This window comes from Protomyctophum parallelum, assembly GCF_964188405.1.
Source record: "Protomyctophum parallelum genome assembly, chromosome: 14".
NCBI classification, from domain to species: Eukaryota; Metazoa; Chordata; class Actinopteri; order Myctophiformes; family Myctophidae; genus Protomyctophum; species Protomyctophum parallelum.
Genome location: NC_139709.1, coordinates 24,359,851 through 24,382,300, shown reverse-complemented (window position 1 = coordinate 24,382,300; position 22,450 = coordinate 24,359,851). Strand labels below are relative to the sequence as shown.

Below are 22,450 nucleotides of genomic sequence, written 5' to 3'. Positions count from 1 at the left end.
TAATATCCTAAGTGCCTCGGCCCCTCTTGCAAATTCCCAGAGGTGCCATAGGAAGAGAGCTTAGTCAATACAGGCTGATCGACCACTCCTCTTTCACTCAATGCCCAAATAAGTTGGATTGAAAAGCCATAAGTTCTTATATCCAGCCAGTTTGTTTCCAAGCAAGATGACATCATTATACGATAATGAGATGATGCCACAAGTCGCCTTTGGCACAGTGACCAAATGTCTTTGCAGCTCTGTCTGAACCTGATGAACCTTGGCTCCATTCCAGATTGCCATTTACTGTACAACCTACTGTACTATCTGTGTGCTGTAATTGCTTTTAAAACTAGCAATTTCTTCTCTTTTTTTTTTACGATCGTTGTATTGCCCTTATGACTTGTTTGGCAATTTTATTATAGCACATTCTGGGTGGGTAAACATGCTGAATCAACAATTCCTTTGTGGCGTTTATTCTGTGTACGCGTTCATGATGTCTATGAGATAGGGGGCTGTATTTTGCGTGTCTTAAGTACCAGGTCTTATTACTTAACTTAAGACCTGGAGGTGTGATCAATGCCATTTGGCTATTCTGAGTGGCCACGCCTCCAGGTCTTAAGTTAAGTAATAAGACCTGGTACTTAAGACACGCAAAATACAGCCCAGGGGGTCTAAGGGGCAGCAGTGGCTCAGGAGGTAGATCGCCTGCCTGGGAACCGGTGGACTGTCCTTGAACAAGACACTGAACCCCTAATTGCTCCCAATGAGCAGGTTGGTGCCTTGCATGGTTTGCTCCGCCATCGGTGTGTAACTGGGTGAATGTAATGCACATTGTAAAGCACCTTGAATAAAAGACACTATAATAAATGCACCATTTAACATTAATAATATTTTTAAAAAGATAGATCCTCCGTTCAACTCAACTTTATTGTCACATCACAGGTCTAAAGAAGTGGGATAAATTGTTTGTCGTACAAGAAAGGTGGAAAGGGCTCAACCGTCTGGGCACCTAGGCTGCTGAGCCAGCGTGCCGCGGGTTCGACTCCTGATCCTGTCGGCCTTTGCCACACGTGTCTTCCCCCCATCTCTCTCCCCATTTCCTCAGACTACTTTCATCCTATCAATAAAGGCAGAAAAATAAAAATAAAGGTGGAAAGAGATAGAGAAAGACAGAAACAAAAGTATAATAGGGTTTAAATGGCTAGGGTGCTGTGTTTTTCCCCTTCATGGTGGAGAGTTTAGATATCAAACATATGAAAGCTGGAATGCTTTATTGTTGCTTGCCTATTCATCGCATCATCTCCATTATGATAAGTAGAAAGGCATCGAATGGACGTGGTATATAATGCATGTGGAACTCCATATGAACCTTGTGTTTCTCTGAGCTGTAAAGAGAACTGGCTCTGACCCCATTCATCTCCCTGTGCTCAGAACTCTGTCACAGACGATGCGAGGATGTGACTGTCTCACATACATTATGTAATTCATTCATGGATGACCAGGATCTAAGAAAAGAAAAGATGTCTGTCTGTATAAATGCAATATTTACCTATCCCATAACCATTATGACTGACCTAAAAATACAAGTGAGCACAATTATACCCCCCCACCCTCCTTTCTCTGTAAATATATCAGGACAACAGTGCACAGGCACTGGTTACATTTAGGATTTGAAGAGCTTAACCCAGGCTGAGGCTGAGGCTGATTCCCCAAAAAACAGAATGCCAACCACCATCAAAATATGTTGTTTCAGGGCCCCAGAAGCAAACATTAGAGGATTAGATGTTTGATGATTATTTTTCTAAAATAGCAGATCTACAAGCTTATATAGCACAGCACAAGGTGACGTGATATGAGCTTGTATATCTGCTATTTGTTTGAATAGTTAAAGTATAAAATTAATGGTTACGGCTGCCTATCGAGAGACCCTTAAATTGCTTCTGACAGTTGTGACGAGAAACGAACACGCTTTATAATAACACATTTCCTCAGGTAAATGTCCACAAAAGGCCACAGGCTCAATCGTAGGGAAATTAGTTTTGAGCATGTGGGAAAGGAGATAAGGTTTCAAAGTGCCTGCTTCATTCTGTGTCTATACGTAACAGCAGCACTCTATTAATAGTAGCTCCGACTAGCGAGGATGGCACAGCCAATTCATCAGCCTGTCCCTTACTCAGTCCACACTCCTACCAACTGCTACTTAATGACCACTGATGGAAATAGACATTTGGAAACTCACTGGAAGAGCTATAAGGGCATGGAGGAGGTTGAGACAAACAGACATAAGAGATATATAGAAATACCGGTATAGAGATAAGAGGATGGATATGGATATGTGGTGGTGGTGATGAATGCTCAATCAATATGAGACATTTCATCGTGAGGCATGAAGATCAAAATGAGAAGGCGACGTCTACTGGTGACACTTGGTATTACACACTTCACCAGTTGACAATTCATAAAATATGCATGCAGGTCCATAATCCATGCACCTCGTTTCATCATCGAAAACAGAAATTGTTGAAATGAACAAGGATTTTAAAGCATGAAAAATGTAATAAATGTATCCAGGACGTCCCAAAAAAAAGAGCTTCTGACGAATGTTCCGGGTCAGTGGTTATAATGGTGGGGCCAGTGATCTTGAAAATCCACTGGCCCGGAATTTCCCTTAATGTCTACCCCAGGGACGTGTTTGTCGTGTGTTCTTGACTTCTCTTTGGTCCAAAACCGACCCGAGAAACCACCGTGCGAGTTCACTTTGAGTTTAAAAGAAAAAGGTTAATTCACGCACTCCACACAGAATCTTGATTTATTTGTCGACGTCTCAGTTCGCAATAGGAGCGTCCCTCGAGACATGTTCTTCTTCAAACGACGGATCATCGGGATATTCATTCGATGCGTGGCCGCAGTAGAGACAAGCGAGTGCTGTGCACGTTACCTTTCTGTTCTCTGTGTCCGATAGGACATGCTCCTGCCTGCGGGTGTCAGCCAGGCGTGGTCTCTGGAGGAGGTGACTGCATTGAGTAGTTCAGAGGGACGTCCAGACCCACCACTGGCCCTACTATGCTCAGCCATGTCACCACGTAGTTCACCCGTCTGAAAAACAAAACAACTCACGCCATTAACACAATCAGCGCCGGGATTTTTTTCAATATAGAAGCTCAGGGTGCCGGGAAGATATGTCCACTTTTACTCTGTAAAACGGGAGACATATTTTTGCTTGCTTTACCTCGCTAAGATTCCGATAAAAGTCGCTGATGATCGCTCGCTTCATATTTTGAACGAGAGGCATGTTGAAGTCAGAAATGAAGAGCTTAGTATATCCGTCTGGTCAAAACCACGGAGAGCTCCCTAGATTACACGCGCATAGCCTTTCTTTGTGAACGGTAAACAGGGAAGTGAACGACAATGTGCATGCGCGAAATAGCAAGGAGTATGGTGCAGAAGGAGAGGCCAACTTTAAGGAAAAAAATACAATATTCCGAATACGTCGTGTACACACGTCCTAGCAACCAGTCGGTTGGATTAGTTATACCGCCGTACAGTCTGAACCAGTTAAGACCCAAGGCCGATTCTACAGCTTTTCTCACACTTTCAAGATTCTTCAAAAATGTTCAAAAACAGCAGACGTACAAGCTCGCAGCGTGGCACGACACACTCAAATTGAAGCTGGCTTCTCTGTTCTGAGACGGTCTGTTGACCAGCTTAACATTTAGACTGTCATCTTCCTCAGAGTGAAACTGCAATGATTACTCAGAATTAGAAATTCAACCCCCCCCCCCCCCATCACCTTTAATAATACTGATAAGTGCGGGTGCAAAAGAAAGATGGGAGACCAACCTCTGTTCAAGCAGAGCTGCCTGCATCACCGGCCTCATGAACTCCTCCGTTCGACACGGGTGGAGGATGAAGAAGGACTGGCCCAGAAATGGATGCTCCTATCAGGAACAATCACACTCTTCATAATCATCACACACATTTAATGTACACGTAGGCAACAATGACCCATTAAGACCTGGAACGCATCTGTGTCACATTAGCTTTTAACCACTTGAACCATTATTTTAAACTTTAGCTGTTGAAAAATAGCACATCTATTTTTGAAATATATAATCTTGTAGGCTATATGGTGCTACGTTGCAACTTGTCTATCGGGCCATGGCTCTTTAGCCGACTGGTAACTCAGGATTCATAGGTCCCGGGTTCGCCTCCCGGGCGTAACTACACTCTTTCACAGCGAATGTTTTTAACTAAAATCTTTGCTTCTGGGGGTCCCTGGACCAACATATTTTGAGACATGGGTCGGCAGCCAAACACACACATAATTGTCGGGGTCCTTGAGATGAAAATGTTTGAACACCACTGATATAGAACATATAGAAACGTTATTCAGAAAACTGTTAGGATTTATAAGACATTATTTTGTAGAATCAGGTCCTCAGTACAAAATAAATAAATAAAATAAAATAAAATAAAGAGTCTTTTCAGACCCCCCAGGAGTACTTGAAGGGTTCCCCGGCTAAATGATTGGTAACTCTTGAGTGTATTTGGTTTGTAGTACACTCTCAGAGTTAAACTGGGGATCCCTGAAATTAAAAAGCTTGAGAATCAATGTTGTAACTTGTAAATGAAAGGAGAAGTACAGTAGTAAACCGTAACGGATGATAAGAGATGAGACGTACCTGTTGTGTGATGGTGTTCAGCGGGCTGTGCTGCACTCTGAGTCTGTAGCTGGGATGAACAGATCTCCACACCTCCTCCAGAGAGAGACTCCTACCACCTGACAGCCAACACAACACATTAGGGGATCAACGGTTAATCGTGAGCTTGTAGATGTTCTATTTTCACACTTGACAAAGTATAAAATAACGCTTACCGGTAAGTGGTAAATTGATTCATATTTAATCAATATGAAAATGTGCGCACACATATACAGTACACACACAGTACACACAAACACGTGCACATGCACTCACGCGCACGCACGCATACAAACATGCACACACATACACACAACTGACCCAGAGTGGAGACTCTAAAATAGAGAACAGGTGTGCTGTAGCTACAGGAGTAAAGGACGTGATATTCATATTGAAGCACTGTGCTGCAGTGTTGCTCTAGCACACACACACCATCATCATCCTCATCATCATCTCTGGTGTCAACTGCATCATCTGATGAGACTGAAGAAGAAAAACACATCTGTGGAGAGAGGGAGAGAGAGAGAGAGAAAGAACGAGAGAGAGAGAGAGAATGTTGAATAAAGTAGAATCTTTACCGTCTACTCTTGTCCATTGTTTATCTTCAATAAATCTACAACCACAGATGCACAGATGGTGGAAGCATTAAAACCGGGGAAGCATCTGTGATATTTTAGATTTTATCTATCCATCTACCGGTATCTATGATCTATCTAGTATCTATATACACAGGTATATAGCGAAATACGTTTTTTTCAGAAAGCTCTTAGGATTTAGGGTTTAGCAGATCTACAAGCTCACAGCGTGTCACTTTGTGCTGTGCTGAAAGCTTGTACATCTGCTATTTTCGAACTTAAAAAACAAAATCCTTGAAAGTGTTTGAATTAATGTTTGTAATGTTGTATTATTTAATATATATAATATATTTTTTTACACAAATCTTCTCTTCTAGGAAGAAGACGAAACAATTCCAGATGGGGGTTTGAGAGGCATTTGTACAATTTACCTCAGGTCTTAATCTCATACAAATTTGCATGTAAAAAAAAGTCTGACTGGATGATTGACTATCCGATCACTCAAGATTTCTTTTTTTTTCTCATGGTTTCTCTACTCTGCTGGTGTCCCACCTGTTCTTTCAGGTCCCCCTCTGTCCGTCTGTCTGTCCCTGGGTCTTCTTCCTCTGTCCGTCTGTCTGTCCCTGGGTCTTCTTCCTCTGTCCGTCTGTCTGTCCCTGGGTCTTCTTCCTCTGTCCGTCTGTCTGTCCCTGGGTCTTCTTCCTCTGTCCGTCTGTCTGTCTCCGGGTCTCCTTCAGGGCTGGACTGCATGAAGACTGTTCTCGTCGTGGTCTTCCTCATGTAGCCTTCTGCGGAGCCCTGTGCCACAGGACAGGACAGTTAGTGACATAACACATCTTCTCCTTAGCCCGCGGACCCCCATTAGAAAAGATATTCCAGGGACCCCCATAAGAGAAGACATTTTATTTAAAGGACCCCCAGTTTGACATGCATATTAGTCTACAGACCCCCATTTAATGGCATTTCTATCTCTGGGACCCCCAATTTATATTGTAAAATCAATGTTAATTTAACTCTGAGAGTCCACCTGTTCCCACACCCAGACTGTCAGAATGCTCACCTCCACCTGTCCCCACACCCAGACTGTCAGAGTGCTCACCTCCACCTGTTCCCACACCCAGACTGTCAGAGTGCTCACCTCCACCTGTTCCCACACCCAGCCGTCTCCCAGACTGTCAGAGAGCTGCAGGAAGAGCTGGCAGCATCGCAGGAACACCTCCTCATCCAGAACACTGCTGTTCATCTCTGATGACATGACTGACAGGAGGCAGAAGGCTAACTGTCAATCTCCCACCCGGGATGTCCATGTTGTGCATACAATGTAGTGAGTTCACAATTAGAATGAGTCCATAATTAAATATAATTTGCCAAATGTCTGATTGTTCATTTTATGGAGGGTTTGTTTGTGTACAAGACCTAGCCTTGGAACATTGACTGTCATGCACATCATGAGCGTCATGTGAACCATGGCTATACAAGGCCATTCATTCATTGTCATATGGATGCTGTGTCCTGGCTGTCAGTCAGACACATTCATTGTCATATGGAATGATGCTGTGTCCTGGCTGTCTGTCATTGTCAGTCACAACAAACATCTCTACGTTTGCCACTGCATGACTGCACAGTGCACACACAATCCGTGTGGAAACGTGGCGACGGTGGCGGAACCACCAGAGAACGAAATATATTTCAATGTTCATTTATTTGCTGCAGTGTGGTACTTACTTACTGCGGAGAGGAGCGATTTTGAATGACTGAGAGATATTCGTTACTTACGGCACGCAAATCTGTTTCTTTTCCGGGTTACCGAGGAGTGTTGAAGAAGGAGAGGTCATGACGTTGTACGCATGGTTGTATAGCACGTCACTCGATCGGGGTGGATAAGTATTAAGTAGACCTAGTATTAATTAACTCACTGACTCTATTAGACAAATATTCCTAATTCAAGGATGCTTCATTATTTTTCTATTATTTATTTTTATTTCTATTATTTTGTTATTGTATGTAGTATTTACTAGCACAGTTCTGCGGAACCGTCCCAGACCCAGACAGTGTATCTCCAATGTATTCCATCTAGTGTGTGTTCTTTTGGGCATGGATTGTCTATGCTTCTGGGGGTCTTGTGTGACATCTCCTTCTTTAATATACTCCTGGGCTGGGCTGGGTGACGTGACGTCACAGCTGTTTTTTGTTTGTTTTGTTAAACAAACCAGATCATCTTTAAAGTAGTAAAAAGAAATATATAAAAAATAATTCTATACATAGCCTATGTATTATTATAGCAAGCAAGGAATGTATAAGCAAATATCTTATACAAATAGTATACCTGGTATGGTACCAAAACCTGAATATATTTTAGTATGCTGTATCCCCCAACAACCACTAGATGGAAGCAAATACATTATTTGTGGGCTTCTTCTATCTAGGCAACAGGCTCTTTCACACTTTGAACCCTTGGGGCCTTTCAGTCTTAAAGCATGGGTGTTCTAGGCAGGAGTAAGGAAGGTCACAGTTCATGAGTTCAAGTTATTTGTTCTTTAATTCTGAGCATCAATAAATTATATGGATAATGACCAGTGTTTTTGAAATAGTCTTTAGCACAGAATAGATGGGAATTTATATAAATTACGCTAACATGGTATATAGCAGATTGTCCATCTGGTTGCATGCTTGGCTTCTGAATGAAATAAAAATGATTATCCTGAATTCACACACACACGCACGCACACACACACACACGCGCGCGCGCGCACGCGCGCGCGCACACACACACACACACACACACACACACACACACACACACACACACACACACACACTTGATGTCCTTAACGGTGCATTTGTAGGTGGCGAAAGAGTCCTATCTTGGAGCCACATGTTCTATTGGGGGAGCAGTTGTCTCTGTTGCTGTCTTCTGGCAATCCTGTCCTCCTCCAGCCTCTGAGTTCCTTCATAACAGCGCTGTCGCCACAAGTCACGGTCAGCAGCAGCAGCAGCCTCAAGGTCCTCAGGCCTGATCTTGCACTTCTTCAGTGATAGTCCCGGCAGTTGGGGTTGTGGAGTGGGAAATTTGTTATATAGTCTTTTTTATTGGCCTAAAATATTGTCTATAATACATAGCCTACATTCGTGAATCCACTTGCTGACCGGCTGTCAGCATTGAGCAATTTCTTTTATAGGAGTAAAAGAATTGTGTAAAAAATGTCAAACTTTCATTAAGCTTTAAGTAGCATGTGACATGTCAAACTAGGGGTTTTCATGATTCTGAATCCATTTCATGCTCAAAAAACACCCCTTTGGCTAAAAACAGCCATAGCCCAAATGTGCCCAAAATGTACTGACTTCATCACATTTGTGCTGACGACTATGGTCGTTTTTATCCCAAGGAGTGTTTTTTTGTGCAAAACTAATGTTTGGAATGGATTCAAAATCATGAAAACCCCCTAGTTTGACATGTCATATGCTACATAGCCTGAGCTAACGTGTTAGGTTTCTGGTCTAGAGTGGTGGATCGCAGCAGAGATTTGCGCACGCCCCGATTGGTTCATCGATCTGTTTGTCAGCCCCAAGTCCCTCCTCTCAGTGCAGCACTACATCGCATCATTTGGAGCGAATGAATGTATGTATATAGACAATATTTTAGGTCAATAAAAAAGACTATACCAAATTTTGCACTTTAAACTAAAGAAGCCTGTTGGCTGCCGGACTATGAAGTCTTCAGCTGGTCCTTGTACCTCTTCTTCGGCCCCCCTGCCAGGCGCCGTCCATGATGTAACTGGCCATACAGCACTCTGTGGGGAAGTCGGTCTTGAGGCATTCGGATCACATGTCCAAGCCAGCACAGTTGGTGCTGGGTGATAGTAGCCTCCATACTTCGGCAGTTTGTTTTCGCCATCATCTCAGTATGAGGCGTACACTATCATGTCAGGTGAGGCCCAGGATGTGCTGTGGGCTGCATCCAATATGGAAGCTCTCCAGGGTCTTGTTGTGACATCGGCATAATGTGGTCCATGCCACACACACACACACGGCCCATGCTTGCACTGCTTTGCTTGGTGTTGCTTTGACAGCTAGAGAGCTTAGCAAATAATGATTTTTATGGACCACTGGTCCCCTTTCTTTATCAGTAGCCAAGCTGTCCTCTTAGCCTACTCTTGGTTTATGATGTTCATCTTATATTTCCAAATGACCAGTTATGACCTGCTCCATCAACCATCACATTATAAGGGCAAGTAAGGGGCTGTGTATACTCTAGACCCCCTTGGGCGCCTTCTCTAGCCTACTCCCTGAGCTGAGTCCCTGTGATTGCGTGGCCACACACACAAAATAATGGGTGAATCCTTGCAAATTGGCAGCACAGCACATACAACTGATTTGTTTTGAATTTCTGAATTTGTTTAACTTCAGATCGCGGTTTCTTTAGTGCCACCAATGAAGTGCTGCTGGCCCACAATGGCAGTTGAAGTTTGGAATAGGACTCGCCCTGTATGCCATGTTGTCATGTTAATTTCCTTACATGGGAAGGCAGATTTCCTGATTGGAATTAGATAGAAGAATCAGAAATACAAGAGGGACTGCAGCATAGCTTAAACTAAAGCAGATAACATAGTACTGTACAAGTAATGGAATGGATTCAATCTCATGACAAACATCTCAATTCGCTATGTCTACATGGTGTGGGAACGAGACACCTTTCTTTCTTTACCGTTTTTTTTTTTACACTAACTTTCAAGTCCATTTTTATCTTCCAATGGCCATTGGGTGCTGCTGAATTGGCTGATAAATTTTGCTGTAGATCAATGCAAATAATGTCAAGACTTCATTGGCAAAAGATGGCAAAACAAGCCATTTATTGAAAGAATGCAAAAAGAAAAAAGTAAAGAAAGAAAAGAAACGTGAATACGGTTTTTAATCGAGCAAATTGTAACAGTTTCCACAGTCAACACGAAAAGTCCTCAGAACGATTCTGCCCCGGGATTTGTTCAGAGGCAGAGAAAACAAAGTTTTTTTTTGTTGTTGTTCACTCTTGAAACACGTAAACCTTCCAATGAAGAAAAAATAAAATAAAATCAAACACTTTTTTTTCAAAAATCATACATATAATATATATACATTTTCTTCTTACAGCATTTACACAGTTAAAACAAAACAAAGTACCACAGAAGAACTCATCTGCCCTCAAAAAATAAAAATTAAATTAAAACAGAAAAGCCAAGCATGATGAAGATGCAGCTGGAAAGACATCACCATTAATGCTGAGAGAGTGAAGCAGTGGGGTCTCCCTGGCATGGGAGCAGGGGTGTACTCCATGATACCAGAAGGTATGTCTTTATTTTGTGGGAGGAGGGGTGGGGGACTGTACCATGCTTCTACAGCCTGGGGGTGGGGGTCAAGGTTTAGAAGTCAACTTCAATTCGCTTTCAATTCAGGAACAGTTCAAACAGCAAATATGCCATGAGAACATCTGTCAAAACTAATCAAAGAATGCTCTGTTGATAGCATGTAAAATGCATTTTCTTTGTTATTTCCGGACTTGTCTGAACTGAAAGCGACCTGAGCCCAGTCATGGTTTTTGCTGTGACACACACAGAGACGAGAGAAGAGCTACAGTAAAGCACAGAACAGACAGACACATGGACACTTGGTGGATGCATGACTGAGGCGCTGCATTCACACTAAAATATGGCTTCAGGCCTTGAGATATGTCACCACCTTGTACAGACAGAGGAAGGAGACCAGAAGAGGAAGAGTTATTTGACGGTGGGTGCCATGGTGCCGCACAAGCCCCAACTAATTCAACTATTTAGCGGCAACTCGCTTTCAAAGAATATGCGAAAGGAAAGAAAATACTTGGACATCAACAAAACAGGCACTGACTGACCAACGAGGAAATGTAGAGACAGCCATAGACATAGAGAAAGAGTGAGAGCTGCATGAATTAAAAGCAAGACCATCCCTTCTTGAAAAAACAACAGTGTTCTTCAACTTGCTGCTGGTACTAGCCGTGTGTTTGGGAAATAAAACAAACTGTGAGAGAGCGTCCTTTGTGCGTTTTTGTCAGTATTTTGATTCACATTTGACCTCCTCTATGGAACTGCAACCACATATTATATACCAGGTAACAATGATGTTCCTGAACCGGTGTCATCTGGTATAATTTGGAATGACCTACTTTCTGGGTCGTGGGCTGTTCGTTGAAAAACACTGCTTTGGAAACCATAAAGGCCATGACACACAGATGAACAATTTTGCTCAAATCTGGATGGGAAATTTCAGCAAAGACTATAACTATGGTTATGTCTGCATATAGGACGTATAATCCACTATCAATGAACAGGCCATACCTGTTTGTTCAACTTCTCATTACATGAATTGAAGATATATCGAGTTGCGAATGCTTAGGGCTTTGCTGATCCTACAATGTGTGACCTTCTCTGATGGACTCTCGGCTACAGTAGCTGCTGTAATGTGTGAGGGAGAGATTGAGTCAACAAGTGACAAAGTGACTATGCAATAGGCATGTGTTTGGGAGCAGCTGAGCATGAGTGTGTGAGCAATGAGCATGTGTATGCATCTGTGTGTATGTGTGTTAATTCGGCTGTTGCAGACACAACACCATAACAATGTCTCCTTCCTCTGTCAACCCAAACCAGTGCCTGGTTATAGCATTTGCAGACTCTGGCTGAACATGTCAAAACTGTTCTCAACATTTTGCACGTCAACGTTAGTCATTGTCATCATTTCCACGGTCGTTGCCATTTGCGCGTCCAGGTAGCTCATCAACCCCCCCCTCCCTATTAATGTAACATACATTAATAGCAACTATATATTCATTCTAGAAACTGAATCTGATTTTCTGTTCATACAGTCAAGTTCCTTAAAAGTCACTCAGTGTGCCAGCATTGCTGATTGTCCAAAGAGAATTGTGTGTTTTGACAAAACGGGCTGAGCTCGGTGTCAACTTGTGCGTGTCATGGGATCTTTCTCCAAGCTTTTGAGCGTGGCAGGCCATTTAAAATGACACATTGCCTTGTTCACCTTGTAAAAAGCAACTCAATGCAGTGAAATGCATCTTGTTCTTTGTTGTTCAAATGTGTCGATCATATAGTAAGTGCTTTTGTGGTGTCATACTGTCCAATTTTGTGTTAAATGGGTTGCTAGTTGGGCTTTGTACTTTGTACTCCCATATCCTTCTGTTTTTGTCTATCTCAAATAAAGAGAGTCCATTTGTTTGTCCAACGGGCCCATTTGTTATAAAAAATAAAGAAAAGGAAACAAAGAAAATGTGTTTTTCATTACTGTGTATGACTGTCCGTTCTAGATACAGGGATGTCCTCATGTCTGCCTGTCTGTTTAGAAACATGCTTTTCCATGTGTCCATCATATTTGAAGTAAACCATATACAATCTTTGTGTCCATGTCCATGTGACTGTCAGTTACAGTTAGAGTAGTAGACATGTTGGTGTCTATCTATCTCTCTGACTGTCTAAACATGGGAAGTTTCTGGTCTGTCTGGCTGTCTATGCTGCTGTACAGTCTCCAAGACAATGCGATACCCGGTCTCCCTTTCATTTTGTTCCCAACAAATAAGAGACTTTCCCATCCAATCCGTCTGTCCAATTTTAGTCTCAAGTCTTCCTCATCTGTCTGTCCCACCAGCCATCCAAACGTAGAAACCTTTCCAGCAGTTTTTCCGGTCCATTCAAGTTGCCGAACCCTACCCCTTACACGTGGGAGACCTTCTGCGTCTCCCTGGCCTGCTTGATGCTGTACAGCCACTTGATGACCCTGGCGTTGCGCTCCACGGCCGAGATCCCGTAGGGCACGCGCTCTCCGGCCTCCTCCTCCTCGTCATCGCCCTCGTCCCCGTCCGACAGGCCCTCGTTGGAAGAGTGCCTCTCCGAGCGATCGCAGTCCGACGAGATCATGGATGCCGAACGGAAGTTGAGGCTGACGATGTCCGAGTTGGCCCGCGCGAAGCTCTCGGGGCCGACCGCCTCCAGCTCCTCGGGGTCCAGCCCGCAGTAGTTGAAGAAGCGCTCCACGTCGGCGCCCGCCCGTGCATACCGGTCCGACAGGTCCGATTTGGAACGGTGCAGGGAAGGCCGCCGGGTCACGGACGAGCCCAGCTCGAGCTCCAAGTTCGGGTCGTTCAGCGAGGGGTCCCCGCGCTCGCAGGGCAGCGACTGAGGGGTGTCGTTGTCGCAGGGCGACTTAGGCAGGCGAGCGGCGGGCAGGGACAGGGACAGGGGAGGAGGGGGCAGGGTCGCGGGGTTGGGTTTCGGGGGAAGGGGAGGCGCGGAGGAACTGCTCGACCTGGCGACCCGGATCGGCTTGCCGTTGCAGAGCCGCAGGAGGTCAGAGGATGAGTGGGAGGTGAGGAGCGGGGGCAGAGGAGAGAGAGAGCGCTCCTTGAAGAGTCCTCCCTCAACACCTCCTCTCTCGTCCAGCACTCTCCTGCTCAGGTTGAGGTTACAGCCCTGCAGTGGGCTGCGGCGACCCCCACCGTTGACGGGCGGGACTTTGAGCGAGTGGGAGAAGGATCGTAGCGAGTGGGAGGTGCTCGGGCTGGGGGCTTCTAGCGGTGGATCGTTGAGCGTCATGGTGGATCTGTAGGTCAACGGCATCCTAGTGGGACAGAAAAACAAACTGTAAAAATGAAGACAGCATCGTGACACTAGATGTTGTCAAATACACAAGATGCCATGTTTACAGCCACATTTAATGATTTTTCTTTTTTTTTAAAGATTTGTTTTGGGGCTTTTTATGCCTTTATTGATAGTGAACAGGAAAGGGGGAGAGAGATGGGGAGTGACAATGATGAGATTTTGAGTCACTTAAAGATCTGCTTTGCATGTAGACCCCCAGGTGCGGTTATAATATTCAAATATCTCTTCCCTGTATATTTTTGGTATCTTCCTGAAAGCTGAAAGCCTTTGAGTCAAAAGGCCCAATCGAAATACACTTTTGTGACATCATAACCCTCACCCCTCCCCAAACCCCTCCCCCATTATCATACAACACACAGCTCTGGACGAGGCATAGTTTTAACACTTTCTGTACACTCCTAATATAATCATAGTAGGATTACCTGATGATCATGTTTTAGGGGGGAAAAATCACGGCACTTTAAGGCCACATTTAGTGATGGAATTTTGAGTCAGTTAACAAAATAACATTACCGGTATTACAATACCGGTGTTACAATTATTCCAATTAATTGTCATCCCAAATCATTACCGTGATGGTGTCCAGCTCCTGGCCCCGCCTCCTGATGACCGCATCAGCACGGCACTCTTGGTCCCACCCCCCAGCCCGTCAGACCCCGCCCCTGAGGGGGAGGAGGAATTAAGGAGGTTTTTCAGGATCTCCAGGTTTAAATTCTCTCGTTTGCTGCCGGCGCCACTTGTCGTGGCGCACGTGTCCGACTTTGCGTTATTATTGGACGCTTTGAACGACGTCCCACCTCCATTTCCTCCTCCTCCAATCCCAGAGCCCCTCTTAGCGAGGAGGGCAGGGGGCTTGGCCAGGACAGGGGGCTTGATTGGCTCCTGTTTGGCATTGATGACCTCCTGGCTCTTGACATACTTGGCCTTGTCGGCTTCCAGTCTCTCCACCGCACTGAGGCGCTTTGGGTTGGGCTCAACCTACAGTAGAATACAATCAGTGTTCATTTTGACAGCAAATTCTGATTTAGTCTTAGTCTTTTTAATAACACACCATTTAGTTTTAGTCCTATTTAGACTTTAGCGAATAATAAGATCTATGATTATTCCTTCATATTGACATTATCATACTTCCACCTCTAATTCTGTGACAATTTACAGTCACAAAACACTTCTATTAGAACCGTTTCTGTCAAGCTTACAGTTGAGTTCAATCTTAATTGTTAATAAAATACGATCTTAGAATTCCAAACGTCCACACTTCAAAGAGTGGAATGTTAGCACTCACAACCAGCCGGATGTGTTTATATCGCTGATGTCGGATGAAAACCTCATAAATTATGTACAAAACCGTTACTTTTCAGGATTCAAATGAAACAAAGCAAAAATAGCAGACCCGAGGTTCAAAATGTGTTGCGATGAGACATGTTTTGAGCTTGTGGATTTGCAGTTTTTCCTACTTTTTACGGTAATTTGAATCCTGAAATATGCAGGTTTCTGCCCGACAGTAACAATATGGAAAGATAACTAGGGATGCACAGATGTATCGGCCACATAAGATAAAGATATTACACCTCTATCCCTTTCTATTAGGGATGCACAGATGTATCGGCCACATAATGGTATCAGCCCATATTTGCTATTATCAGTCAATATCGGTATCGGCAAATAAAACTGACATTAACCGATGGCAGTAGCCGATATTTATCTGTTGTTGATAAGCATACATTCTGCGTTGGATATGTTGGTGTGTTGGTTAGTTGTAGCCTACCAAGCTGTAGATTCTGAACATTAATTTCTTGTATTGAAATTTGAAAATGTATTTGTTTCCCTGGCACAAAGGGGGTAAATAAAAACAGCAAACTAAATAAACAGTAGAGGCAGCCAATCATGCCTCTACCCCCTAATAAATCGATATCAGTATCGGCTAAATTGTAATTTTAAACATCGGTATGGGCCAAGAATGTCCATATCGGTGCATCCCTAAAAGCAACAACAACAACAACAAGGATAATGCAGCTCCATCACGCACCCAGGGGACAGCGCCCGCACTGCCCACCTGTCTCCTGAAGTACTCTGGGCCCTTGTTGAGGATGCGGAGCGGCACCGCAGAGCTGTAGGGCGCGGCCGGGCCCGGGGCCTTGCTATCTGCCAGGGCTGGAGCCTGCAGTGTCTCCGTCGGCATGGCAACAAGGCGACTGGGGGGGGCGGCCGTGGTGGCAGCGGGCGTCGTGGGAGGCTCGACGGAGGGCGGGGGCGCCGGGAGACCCCCAAAACATGAAGACACAAAAGGGGGGGGGGGGGGGGAGGTGGAGAGAGGAGGGTGGAGAGGAGGGGTGTCTAGGAAGAGCCGAGCCCTCCTGCGCTCCACATGGCTGTGCTTGTGGGAGGAGGGACCCAGACAGCTGGAACCAGAGAGTATTTAAGTGCCGGCTCCTGCCTTGGTCACGCACGCTGAGCTGTGTGCGCGTGAGTCTGTGTGTATGTGTGCGTGTAGCCTGCTCCGTGACAGTATCCGTGTGTAAAAATAAGCATCACCTTGTAGCTCAGACACACCCTTGGTAACAGCGGAGACTTTGCACTCATCGGATGAATGTCTCGTATTAATGCAGTATGGTACCACAAGTAAGTACTGTACCAAATATCAAAGTAGCAAACAATACTTTCTATTAATTTAACGAGTGTGTGTGTGTGTGTGTGTGTGTGTGTCACATGAAATACTATTGTGCTATTGCTGCCATGTCAATACTATTTATTACAGACTCCAAAGTGAAACTTGTTAAGTTTATCTCAGTTTCTATTAACCAAACAAAGCTTTGGCCTTTACTAGTCCTTAGCTAAAAGACGTGAGGTGGTGGGATGTGTGTAGGGGACAGTTTGGCCCCGCGGAAGGAAATAATATCCAAGTAAGAAGTGAGTGCAGGAGAGAGATTAGAGGAAAGAGAGAGAAAGGAGAGGGAGAGGAGAGGAGAGAGTGATGATCGCACTTCGGCTCAGCGGTGCGGATCAGTGCCTCCACAGGGCCGACACAGCAGCAAAGGATGATGGGAAATATCTGCCCTCCTCCCCCCTCTGTCTCTCCCTTCAGCCAGACAGCCGGCCTGGAGAAAACCAAAACCAAGAAGACAGAACCAACGAATAGGATTAGAGCTTTGTGATGACATCACATACTTAGCAACAGTGGCAGAAACAGCTGGAGGCTGTGACACACGCACACACACACTAATATAGATGATAGGACACATGTATACAGACACATGTGCACACGTGCACACATCACATCAACAAACACACACACGCTAGAGTACAAATTATCGCAGGACACAAACACACACAAATGCTTACGGCAGGGCTATTCAACTGGCGGCCCGCGGGCCAAATGCGGCCCGCGGAGCGCCCCCTAGTGGCCCTTGGAATAATAATTAAAAAAAAAAAAAAAAAAAAAAGCTTTTTTTTTTTTTTTTTTTTTTTTTTTTAAGAGAGAAAGTTACAGGTATGATGTGCGCGATATATAAAGTGCTAGATTATCATAATGACAGTAATCAGCCATAGTTGTTTCTAGGGGTGGGGGGCGAGGGGGGAAGCCCCACCCCATGGGGCCCGCGACCCGCAATTGTATTTGCGCGCGCATGAGACTGGACCATGGTCTTATTCAAAACTTATTTATACTACTTATTTTGTGGACCTTCAGCATTTCTAGTTGAGGACCCCTGGCCTACATAGATCTTTGTGTTTAAACACAAAATACATTTGTAGAATCCAAAAAAATCCGCGCTTCGCGCGCACGCTTGCGGCCCTCCACACACAATCATTCTACAGTTGTGGCCCCCGACCTAATCTAGTTGAATACCCCTGGCTTACGGCCTGAACACACACAATAAAAGATAGAATACAAATTATGAATGGCTATAGCCTGATTTTAGTGTTCAGTTATTTCACTCAGGAGACCCTAGGATTATGTATATTTGTAATAAAACATTAACTTAATGTAACAAAATGTAAGCAAGTTTTGTCGATGACTCCAGTTGAAATGATGGCTCGTTCATGGGGAACAGAGAAGCCCTTTAAAAGCTTTAGATGAAGGTTGAGTTCAAGGCTTTCACAGTTGAGCTTGAGAATGCTGAGTCACCATTTGGAGCCTCGACATTGATAGTGGTGGGACTATGAATTATAAAATCACTGAATGATGGCAGCAGCAACACTGTACAATGAGATCAGAAATCACGGATGCACGAACGAATGCACGCAAAAAGGTCTCAGCAGTGGACCAGTTGCAGTGAGGAATGGTTCATAAATCACACAGCTAGCTGTGTTTTGGGGCCATGGTTTAGTACTTTTTTTGCTTCTGCAGTAGATAAATAATGCTATTGTTTATGTGAGTTTGCTTTTAGTGTAGTTGGTCATATTTTTTAGAGGAGGGTTGTGGGATAATAGATAGATTTTCATGTTACTCTACTTTATTCCATTTATTCCTACAGTAGGGTCGAAAAGTATCCCATGAATAAACAATGCAATAGGAGACTGACAGAATGAATTAATAATTAATTAATAATTCATCATGCCAATAAAGCTTGTTGAATTGACACAGAAGAGACTGCAAGTGAGGGGAAAATAAATGAATAGTGAAAGACAAAGAAAACAGAGACCAGTCTCTTGGCTTATGGATGAGGACATAAAAGGTTTGAAAAGTCTAAGTCATGGATCTCGTCCAGGCTGAATATAGCAGGGAAACAAATCACAACTCCACATGTTAACTTTAGTTTAGCTCATATATTTAGCTCACAAGGTGAATCTATAGTCACCAAAAAGATAAGCTAGCGATGTTTGCCTTCATTTATGCTGCGTTTACCATCAGGATTCTTTAATTTGCAGATTCACCCTACATCGTAATTACCTGATCAACTATTGTATTACTGTCTTCACTGTCTTGTCTTTAAACATTTTGATGGATTGGAAATGGAGGACCCTGATATAAACAAGTCGTAGTGTTTTTTCTGGTTTTATCCTCTTAGCAGTATTTGTAATGACCTGTACCTTCCTTGAACTGTACCCATTCTGCAATCTGTTAATAAAAAATTCAGTGTCTCCTGTGGTGGGCAGATTCAGTAGGTGCCTGGCAGATTTAGTTGCCTTTGCCTCCCTATAGCGAGGCGCCGCATGTTGCTTCACTGGAAAACTTCTAGCCCCCCTGCCACGACATCCTGGCTAAAAGACCTGTCATCCTTTATCCACCTAGAAAAAATTACATTCTCACTTAGAGGCTCATTAAATAATTTCTCTAGAACCTGGGACCCTTTTCTTTTATATATTCATTATTTAACTGCAATTGATTAATGACTACACGTTTCTTTCTTAATCATTTTTTGTAAGTCTTGTTTGTTATTTTAGATATTCTTTTCTACAAGTCTATTCTCCCCTCAGGGCTAGCAGGTGGATGGGTGGGTATACGTTAATGTTGGTTTTGTTATTAAAAATCAATCAATCAATCAATCAAAAACTGTCTCAGCATGATATTGTTCTAAGTTCAAATATTCAACTAACTACTGTTTTTAGCAGATTATTTCTCATTCTGTCCTGGTCCTGTTTCTGCTCAAACAGCCTCTGCGAGGGCGTTGTTTTTTTGCTGCTAGATTAATCACAGCTTTCCCACCCCTCAGGTCTAGAGTCAACAACAGCAGCTAAATGACCTAATTTGGGTTAAAATTGGAATGTAGTTTTAATTAAAACGTTGTACTGTGTGTGTAGGGGGCTCCCGCATGCTTCCACCAGTCAATTTGCTGACTGATATGATATGGCTACAACAGAACGGCTTTAATTCCATCTGAGGATCTGTTGTAAGTCATCTCTCCTCTCTGCCCTCGGGTTCCTGTCTTTCTCCGCTGTTCTGTCTAAATAACTCAAGCAATGTTCTCATTTTTCCTTGCAAGAGGCTTATACAGAAAGTCTGGAGGACAATGTTTGTATTGAGACTTAATACTCACAAGCTGAAACTGTAGAGGATGATATTTCTACTGAAGCTTACTCAAAAGTTGAAACTCTGAAGGAGTCAATAGTTGAATTGAGGCTTAAGGTCTTTACACACCATGAGTGTTTATTGCATGCAATGAATTAGCTTTAATTCAAATTGTTTCTATCGTGAGTACATCCACACAGAATGCAAATATTAAATATGTGATGCTTTCGACACATTCTGAGAAATGAAGCGTAATCAAATCAAGTTTCACCAAGTAGTTTCGAAACTTTGGCGGATGATCTTTATATTGAGGTTTACTAACAGACTGAATTAGAAGGATAATCGTCATTCTGCCATGCCCAACAATTAGGCCAAGAATTCAGCTGTTATGGTTCAGCAAGCAGGCACACTTACCTCATTAAAATGAGCAAGCACTTTGTTGCACTACTGTGTTGCTCGATGTAACTGATTTGTATTTAAGTAGACCTATAAATTAGACCACAGTTGCTGAAATCTATACACTAACTGTGCAGTGTGTAGTTTAGTAATCAATATAAGCCTACTCTTTTGTTTTGTGTGTGAGGGTACAGCTATTGTTTTGGTTGTTGATTTTCAGGTGTGGAAATTACATTTGACCGTGGCGTTCAGGCTCTGCTACATATTACTCACAGCTCAGCATAATCCATAGATGAGAGCAGGGATATATATATCATCAGTCACAAACCTTTAACCTCCCTCAGGGGGAAACAGAACCGGGAAGCTACACCAGATTGAAGATTCACAAGGGTTTATATATCACTCACTCATACAGGTATGGGTATTGCCTACAGGTAGAGCTGAGACACTCATTCCTACAGTGATGATATCGGTGTGACAGAAAGAACTGAATATACCAGCTCAAATAGACCGCCACACTTGTTATAATGACAGTTACATAACCCCTGGAGTACAGTGCTTATACTCGCAGGCTACGCATCATTTGGAGGATTTCATTTTTACATCAACAATGGGATTATTAATTATGGACATGATTACAACAATGTCTGTGTGTGCATGTGCAGTTTGTTCACCAACTGTATGCTATTGTAATCAGTGAGTGTGGGAGTCACGAGACATTTTATTGTTTTAGCCGAAAAGCAATATCACTGCACGAGACCAGCAAAACACATTATGTTTACAGGATACATTCTAAAGGTTACAGTACTGATCACGCTGCTCAGGTAAAACTTAGTTGCAAGCATGCAGCTATTAGAAGAGAATAAACGAAGGCGGGGTTGGCGAAAGGGCCTTTTTCTGTGGAGTTTGCATGTTCTCCCCGTAGGTACCCTCACAAAAAACATGCAGTAATCCTGGTCTCTAAACTGCCTCCCCCTGGCCAGCTGGGGCGCCTGATGGAGGGGAAAGGAACTGGTTGGAATAACGTGTTCCAACCAGGGAAACCCCCCCCTGCCAGGTGTAAAGGAGCAACTTGGACACTCGGGCATGAAGGAAGCATGAGTTCAAGTCCGTTGCTCTCCCCATATATGGGGACTAGGTTGGCGGAGGGTGTGTGGAGCCCAGGATCACATTAGATAATTGACACAGGGGTGAAAAATGGGTTACAAAATCGTGGGATAAAAAATATTAAAGAAAAAAAAGAAGAGAATAAACACAGCAGAATGCGATGGAGAACAAATCTATGTCAAACTAGTAACTGCATCCAATCCTTGCCAAAAATGGCCAATCTACAAGTTCTGGTGGAGATGAATAACAAACCTGACTCCTTTCCATGATCTACACTTCACATCTCTGTTCACCAAAACATGGCTCTGCATGCTGCACAGTGGAGTTCATGTTATGGATATGGATATCTGTGATATTAAACGGAACATTATGCAATAGGTTGGGTTTTTCTTCAACAATAAAGTCAGTTATCGGTTCTGTGCTGTGATACCTTATAAAACACAACGGAGGCATGAATCTTCAATAAACTGTATTTTTATTGAACTCTCTCACTAACAGTCTTTACTACTTTCAATTAGGGCATTTCCTCCAACAGTCATGCATGGTTCACCTTGACACCCACTCCTACTACTACTTCCCCCTGGCAATCAGATCCTGTATCAGTGGCTATAAATCATGATATGAAAAGAGAAAGGATCACCAAGCATATTTCATCAGCAATAACAATGTTTAAATTTAAGTAGAATAACTTGTGATTTACGTTAACTTTGGGACAGTTAACAGTTACCTTACATCTTGGCCACTAGTTTCCACTCTGGGATGAATAAAGTACTTATCTAGTGGGCTCCATTGAGAGCTGACCAGACCCATCTAGCTAATGAGTCATGATCGTATATGCCTGTTTAATGACTAACTTGTTAATCAGTGTTAAATTAGAATGCTAAAGACCAGCCTGGTTCAATTATTCTTGTCAGCCTTACAGTATTTTACCACGCACGCATGCACGCACGCACGCACGCACAAGGGTTCATATCCATAATTAATATTCCATTCAGATGATTCTATCCAATATGTGACCTTGTGTTCTCAGAATCAGATTACACTAGATGGGCCTACGTATATAATCCACAG

The 22,450-nt window shown here is 43.5% G+C and overlaps 2 protein-coding genes across 3 annotated transcripts in view; both read right to left on the bottom strand.

Moving 5' to 3' along the window:
* Positions 1–974: 974 nt before the first annotated feature.
* atg10 (ATG10 autophagy related 10 homolog) lies at positions 975–7,045 on the bottom strand. The gene is made up of 8 exons (XM_083781525.1): positions 6,983–7,045; positions 6,396–6,514; positions 5,810–6,055; positions 5,004–5,184; positions 4,665–4,762; positions 3,823–3,920; positions 2,921–3,078; positions 975–1,099 (listed from the first exon to the last, which is right to left on the bottom strand). The coding sequence occupies exons 2-7, from the start codon at positions 6,510–6,512 to the stop codon at positions 2,967–2,969; spliced, it is 852 nt and encodes a 283-aa protein (XP_083637651.1). The 5' UTR covers positions 6,513–6,514; positions 6,983–7,045; the 3' UTR covers positions 975–1,099; positions 2,921–2,966.
* Positions 7,046–11,207: 4,162 nt separating this feature from the next.
* Positions 11,208–22,450, bottom strand: part of fam110b (family with sequence similarity 110 member B) — a 55,983-nt gene continuing 44,740 nt past the window's right edge. Inside the window, exons 3-5 of one of the 2 annotated variants that reach the window (XM_083781043.1) lie at positions 15,956–17,024; positions 14,498–14,904; positions 11,208–13,885 (exon numbers count right to left, since the gene is read on the bottom strand). In XM_083781043.1, the coding sequence (XP_083637169.1) occupies positions 12,982–13,885; positions 14,498–14,904; positions 15,956–16,108 (1,464 nt within the window). In that variant the 5' untranslated portion in view covers positions 16,109–17,024 and the 3' untranslated portion in view covers positions 11,208–12,981. The remainder of the gene's footprint in view (positions 13,886–14,497; positions 14,905–15,955; positions 17,025–22,450) is intronic. The other variant, XM_083781044.1, reaches the window with a different exon arrangement.

Excerpts from the sequence above, each read along its gene's own strand:
- atg10 (XM_083781525.1), bottom strand. The coding sequence starts at position 6,512 with ATGTCATCAGAGATGAACAGCAGTGTTCTGGATGAGGAGGTGTTCCTG. Across the intron at positions 5,185-5,809 it reads AGGGGGACCTGAAAGAACAG|ATGTGTTTTTCTTCTTCAGT; the intron begins GTGGGACACCAG and ends CTCTCTCCACAG. Across the intron at positions 3,921-4,664 it reads TGAACACCATCACACAACAG|GAGCATCCATTTCTGGGCCA; the intron begins GTACGTCTCATC and ends TGTTCCTGATAG.